Source organism: Arachis stenosperma, chromosome 6 (genome assembly GCF_014773155.1).
Source record: "Arachis stenosperma cultivar V10309 chromosome 6, arast.V10309.gnm1.PFL2, whole genome shotgun sequence".
NCBI classification, from domain to species: Eukaryota; Viridiplantae; Streptophyta; class Magnoliopsida; order Fabales; family Fabaceae; genus Arachis; species Arachis stenosperma.
In genome coordinates, this window is record NC_080382.1 from 100,068,297 (window position 1) to 100,075,120 (window position 6,824).

Genomic DNA, 6,824 nt, shown 5'->3' on the forward strand with positions numbered 1-6,824 from the left:
CATAGTAAAGTCAAGAAATGCGAATTTAGCATAAAAACTAATGAAAAACATCCCTAAAAGTAACTAGATCATACTAAAAACTACCTAAAAACAATGCCAAAAAGCGTATAAATTATCCACTCATCAACCACCCATCAGCGACGGCCAGATACGACGAGACACGGGGAAAAGCAGAGTAACAACGACGGCGCACGGTGAGAAGTAGAGAACCAACAACAGCTCAGGGTGAAGATCAGAGAATGAGCGACCACAGAGAGAGAGGAACAGAGAACAAACGACGGTGATAAAAAGAGACAAGAACCCTAGTAGAGATAAATATCTCCTCTTTAAAATTGTGATTAAAAAAGAAAAAGAGAAATGTGTAAAAAGCATAAACAGAAAGATACATGTCTAATTATGAATTTTTCTAAAAACAAAAAAACAAATTTTTTTTATAAATATTTTTAAAATAATTAACGATACTGTGGGAGTAACGAATCCATAGCTTATTTTTTGTTCATGAATGGCAGTACATTTTTAAAATGCCCCTTACCTTGCTCTGTTTATCTATGCTAACAGTGTCCGTGTCAATTGCATAATAATTTGGCGGTTGAAACACTTTTTCTTTAGAACTGTTTCTCTGTAATACAAATTCATTGATTCATGATTCATGATTCAAAATAATATAGCGCACCAAATACGATAAAGCTTGCTGAGTGTTTTGATTTTGATATTACATCAAATTACAAAAAAGATAAAAAAATACCAGGAGGATCATTATTGTATACTCGAGTAGGGACAATTATTATCATCAATATGGAACAACTTGAGAACGTAAACGTGACACGATTGGTTAAGGTTTTGATTATTGAAAAAATGAGAGGAAGGAAGCATAAAAAATGGAAAAGGAGCTGTGGGTGGCGGTGCAATAACGCCATAATAAAATGGCAAAATCATAATTAACAAGTTCTTTTATTTGCGAACGGAGAGTTGGGCTTGGGGTTCCCTCCACATCTATCCGAAACAAAATTCCCTCCTTCCCTCGTTTTCTCCAAACGCACATTTTCTTCACTTTCTCTCTCTAAAACCTCCCATCTCTTTTCTCTCTGTAAAAACCCTGCAACCCCCATTCCCCCACTCTCAAAACCCTAATCCTTGGTGATCTTTCACCTGATTCAGCTAAGTTCTAACCCTTTCGATTTCGCTGCACAATTCTGAACTTAATTTGTGGTTGCCGGAGTTGCGATCATCTCCGTTTCAGCACCATGTCCGCCGCCGCCGGAGCTTCTAAACTCCATGAGTCGCCGCCGACGGAAGCTTCCGGCATCCCGAACCGGCCGCCGCCGAAGCGTCACCTCGCCTTCGCTTCGACCAAGCCGCCGTTTGCTCCGCTGGACGACTACCGCAGCTTCTCCGGTCCCCACTGTCGGAAAGCCTCCGATCAAGAACAGGAAGCCGTCGTTGTTCGTTCTCCAGTGCGTATTCTTCAATCTCTTTTGCTTTGGGGGTCTGCAATTCAGTTTTGGTTTGTTTGATAATTGGGGTTTCTGATTTTTTTAATTATTATTTTAATTTATCTGTGATTGCTTAATTTCCCCTCTATTTTTAGTTGAATCGGAGTGGTTAACGTGCATATGGTTTTGATTTGTTCTCACCTGAGTGGAATCTCACTTTTTCATTTTTGTACGGAAAATAGTCGAAATTATTTCTTAATCTGGGGACCCGAACTCGAAGTAGTCAATGTTAGGGTCTCAGTGCCAGTCGCAGTTGTCGCATTCTCTATTTCCTTGAAGTCAACGTTGGTCTTTGTACCATAGCTTAGTTCATTCTGTGCAGTAGTTTTGTGGGGAGGAGGAAGTTTGTTGATAGAGAATGAATTTAGCATCTTCATTTTCTATTACCTTTTTGAGGTAATAGGTTACTACTAGGTCTTTTCTTGGGCAGAGGCAGACCAAGGGATTGTGTATTCGTGTTTTTACAACCATAAAAGTTTGCTCTATTTAACTGATAAGGTTTTGCTTGTGCAGTTCTTTCGAGTTTTTTGTGACATTCTTCATTTTTTTTTTCTGATAATTGCTTGGCACTTGACAGTGCTCATGGACTTTTTCTTTATGGTTTAGTATTGGATGATGAATTGCTCTTGCATATATTTGACTAGTTTCCCCTTTATTTTCTGTGGACATGATGTGTTGCTAGTGTTATTATGGTGTTATTTGTACTTCATAAAGTACAGAACTATAGGTTTGTTGCCCTTGTTTGATTGTTAAATTATTTTTCGTTGTCATGACTGCATGTGACTTTGTGTATATCATTTGATTGTTCCTTCTCTGCATTGCTCTCATATCATTTCTGGAACCTGCCGGTTTTACTAGTACATGAAGCGCAAGAGTGGAGGAGTGAATGACTGTCTCAGAGAGACACAGGAGCAAAGTAATAGTCCTGGATATGCTAATACAGTTAATAGTCCTCTCCAAACCCCTGGATCTACAAAAGGAGGGAGAACATATAATAAGTCAAGGGCTTCTAAGGAAGGTAGATCCGTTCCACAAACACCCATCTTAGAGGCTGGTGAGAAAGCTTCCGTTGTTTAGTTGTTTTCATGTTATATTGTTGCCAAGTTCTTCATTCCATTTGTGAAGTTTCCAGTGCTTGGGTGCAAACTTATGTCCAAATTCTGATAAGCTTCTTCCTCGTAGTACTTTTGTTCATTATACATTTGAGTTTAATTACATAGTTTCTGTTGGCATGCAGGATCCCCATCTCTTACTCCTAGCAGCTGCCGCTATGACAGTTCCTTAGGTAATTTTCAAAGCAATCATAATCAACAAGCTCTTTACATCTCTCTTTATTGCCTGATATAGCTACTGGAATTCTTTGCATAAGAGAGTAATTACAAGATTGTACCACAACTTCACAGGTCTCTTGACAAAAAAATTTGTCAATTTGCTCAAGCATGCAGAGGGTGGCAATCTTGACCTAAATAAAGCAGCAGAAACTTTGGAGGTGTTTGTTTAAAAGTTATGACGAAATACCTGACATATATTCTAACATCTATCATAAGTGAATTTAAAATTTTCCCTTTTATTTTGTTTTTCTTTCTATAGGTGCAAAAGAGAAGGATATATGACATAACTAACGTGCTGGAAGGAATTGGTCTTATAGAGAAGAAGATCAAGAACAGAATACATTGGAAGTAATATATGTGCTACATTTTGAATTTTGTATATATTATATGTAACTTCTCTTGTCTTTACCTTTATTGACTATAAATGATTAGATCACAATTCTTATTTCAATTTTTGTGGAATAACTAATCTAGGGGGATTGATTGTTCTACATCTGGTGGGATAGATGATGATGTCTCTATGCTGAAGGTATGTGATGTGGGTGTAGTTTTCCTTTATGGTACAATTGTAGTTGAACAATCATTGCATGACCTTTTTGACAAGGATCATTGTTTCCATCTATAAGAGACACTAACACAGGATTCAAAATTACATGATCCAAACTTATATATGTCAAACGCTACATTTGCCATGATTATAGTGTGGAATTATTGAATATGATTGGAATGATATAATAGCGTGTTAGAGAATATTTAAGTTATTCCAAGTCTTGTGGCTTTGTCTTGCAGGAAGATGTTGAGAAACTTTCCTTGGAGGAGCACCGATTAGATGATCAAATAAGGTTATATGGTTATTGTTCTTTTTTGCTTTTGGATAAATCAAAGGTTCTATTCTAAAACTGTTCCTAAACTGTTTTCTTAACCGTTGGCAGGGAAATGCAAGAAAGGCTGAGGATTTTAAGTGAAGATGAAAACAATAAGAAGTAAGCTTTCTGCATAAGGTTAAAGACAATCTTTGTCACTTATCCTAGATTTTTACTAATTTTCAATAATTATAGGATGCTTTTCGTGACTGAAGATGATATCAAGTCCTTACCTGAATTCCAGGTATGTTTTCCATGCATTAAATAACTACCTTATTTAGTGTTAATTTGTTACTATGATCAGGCTGTATTCTCCATTTCATTCTGTGTATTATTAAAACAATTTTTTGTTACAACTCCTCTGCATATCTGCAAGCAGAATGAAACTCTCATAGCAATTAAAGCTCCACATGGAACCACATTGGAAGTCCCTGAACCTGAGGAAGTAAGTTTAGGACATATATTGATGTAAGGTTCATGATTATTTTAATTGGTGTTTCTATTGCATGACGGAGAATCGTTGCTTTTATATCCATTAGGCTGTTGACTACCCACAGAGGAGATATAGGGTCATTCTTAGAAGCACAATGGGTCCCATTGATGTCTTTCTTATCAGGTATTATTTCCTTGGACAGTATTATTTAATCTTGATCCTCTTTTTCCCTTATGCTGCTCTTTTAGAAATTACAAGAATGGTTCATATTTCCCATCTGATACGGAATATTCTGATAATTAATCAGTTTTCTGTTTAATTTAATTGATAATGCATTTTCCGACATTTAGTCATTGGAATTTCTGATCTGTTTTGCAGTCAATTTGAGGAGAAATTCGAAGAGATGAGCTTTCCACTTGCTTCAAGTTCAGGGTCCAACGAACATCAAGCAGCAGAACTGCTTCCTGTTGAATGCAATGATAAAGCCCCTGAACCTCCAGCTCAACTCTCATCTAATACCTGCTCTGATCTGAACACTGTACAAGAATTTGCTGGTGGCATGATGAAAATTGTTCCTTCAGCCGCTGATGTAAGTATACAAGTTTTTTAATCATGCATTATAAAAACCTATGTCTAGTGTGCAACAGTTGCATGTATTTCTAATGACATTTCAGTCCCATTTGTACTCAATCCTCAAGGTAGTAACTGACATAATTATAGATCTAACCAGTACCATGCTGAGTACTAACTACCAATACTCCCAGGGAAGGGAAAATCATAATATTTTGTAACAGTTTTGACTTGTGGAAGTGTTCGTGTTAAGACTTGCTGTCAAATACAGATCTAACCCTGAACTTAAAACTCTCAGTCTCACTCTTTTCTTATTACCCTAACTCATCTTATGTGAGAATCCCCTTCTAAACAAACCTACATTAAATATTTCCTGTTGCAGTGATCAATAATCTTAAGAGTATACAACTTTTCAGAGTCTTTTAACTGCATCTAATGTTTAGATAAGCAGAAAAGGGACAATAACATCATATCATTGGTTGCAGACCGATGCAGATTACTGGCTTCTATCAGATGTTGAAGCTAGCATAACAGACATGTGGAAAACAGATTGTATCCATCTTTTCAAACTTTTCATGTCTTTTCTTTTGTTTGTCTTCCTCTGCCTTTCATCGAAGTAGCATAGTAAATTTAATTCCTTAACTCCAATAAAACAGCTAGTGTAGATTGGGATGGTGTGGACATGCTTAATTCTGACTTTGTACTCATCTCGAGGCCACAGACTCCATCATCTGGGTTTGCTGAAGCACCATCAGCAGTAGCCAGCATCCCGCATAGGTGATCATGGATTTGCTTAATTAATAGTGCTTGATTGAAAGGTATGGTTAGACGGCAGCCATTGCAAATTGGGGGGAAACGGCTTCATTATAGTTAATTATATCCTTGTAAATGTTTGAGGCTACTTTCAGTGGCTATTGAATGTCGAGCAGGGTTTGTTTTCTCAGTGTATTTACATCACTAACCACATGCTATGAGTAAACTATTTAAAGTAGGTGCACCCTGTTGGAGTATGATTTCGATTGGGAGCTAGAGCTGTTGCTTCAGTTATTATCAAAATGTTTCTACCATATGAAACTAATAAACTGAACGAGGTAGACTTAATTTCCGTTATCTCATCTTTAATGTTATCCGTTTTTGAAATTTTTGGCATCATGGGTCCCGGGTGTTGAAGATCTGAGCAGATATGTAGATGCTGATATTGCAAACAAGCTCCATGTACTGATAATTAGGGTAGAGGATCACCTAGTTCTTAAACATTCCGTTTATGTTCTTTGTAAACAAACATTTTGGTGAATAATGTAGTTTCACCGGCTGTTCTTGCAGTTCTCTTCTCATCCTTCTCTAATTTCTAAATGGATTGAATCATTTTTGATATGTTGATGTGCAAGGATGCCTCCACAGGGAAGTTTTAAATTTTAATTAATCAACTGAGGATGAGATGAAACAGTTATTCATTCTTTAGGTTCAAATAGATTTAAGCGAAGATTAAGTTTCAATCTGCGGTTCTGATTTTGATTGAAAGGTACTTGGTGATTGTTGATGACTTGATGAGTTGATGTAGCTCTTACAATTTATTCTCTACTATTTTACCTTTCTTTTTAGGGCATTATAACTGGATGAGAAATTTCATTGTAAATTTGTAAGGTAATTTTTAATTGGAGGATAAAAACTAAAAGTAGGGGGTCAACTTTATCCAAAAATAGAGTTTAACCCATGTTTATGCCCAGCCAAACATACCTTATAAATAAGGCTAAATGATGCCGCGAAATGCTATGATTTTATGGTACAAATGCTATGATTTTATGGTACAATATATCCTCTAAAGTGACAATATTAATAAAGAAGTAAAGTGATGCTTTAATTACCTTAGAATTTGTAACATTTATTATACGTGAGTTCCACTATCTTAATTTTATGGTGATTAATGATATATTTTTTTCTCTAAAATGACAATATAACTTTAGAGGAGTCGGATTCGATATACATTGGTAACATGAATACTTTTTTCTGGTCTTCAATAATTTTTTTGGAAGACTATGAGGTCTCTAGTAAAATAAATACTTTTTCTAAACCTTGATTTTTAATTCCATGATATTAATTAATTTCTCCTCTATCAATGATTTCTCTCATGAGT

The 6,824-nt window shown here is 36.0% G+C and overlaps 1 protein-coding gene across 2 annotated transcripts; it reads left to right on the plus strand.

Moving 5' to 3' along the window:
• The first annotated feature begins 866 nt into the window (after positions 1-866).
• LOC130936115 (transcription factor E2FA-like) lies at positions 867-6,024 on the plus strand. 2 transcript variants are annotated; one of them, XM_057866112.1, is made up of 14 exons: positions 867-1,454; positions 2,352-2,511; positions 2,731-2,778; positions 2,897-2,982; positions 3,084-3,172; positions 3,299-3,353; positions 3,614-3,666; positions 3,757-3,807; positions 3,883-3,931; positions 4,067-4,132; positions 4,227-4,303; positions 4,499-4,709; positions 5,176-5,242; positions 5,347-6,024. In XM_057866112.1, exons 1-14 carry the CDS (start codon positions 1,245-1,247, stop codon positions 5,469-5,471), a joined length of 1,347 nt encoding a protein of 448 aa, XP_057722095.1. In that variant the 5' UTR covers positions 867-1,244; the 3' UTR covers positions 5,472-6,024. The 2 variants fall into 2 exon arrangements, with proteins under 2 accessions (XP_057722095.1, XP_057722094.1); XM_057866111.1 differs by having other exon boundaries at positions 870-1,454; positions 2,352-2,547.
• Positions 6,025-6,824: the final 800 nt, after the last annotated feature.

Bases quoted from the DNA above. Each gene is read 5' to 3' on its own strand.
- LOC130936115 (XM_057866111.1), top strand. From the start codon at position 1,245: ATGTCCGCCGCCGCCGGAGCTTCTAAACTCCATGAGTCGCCGCCGACG. The intron at 4,133-4,226 runs GTAAGTTTAGGA...TATATCCATTAG, and splicing joins AAGTCCCTGAACCTGAGGAA to GCTGTTGACTACCCACAGAG. The intron at 5,243-5,346 runs GTATCCATCTTT...CCAATAAAACAG, and splicing joins AGACATGTGGAAAACAGATT to CTAGTGTAGATTGGGATGGT.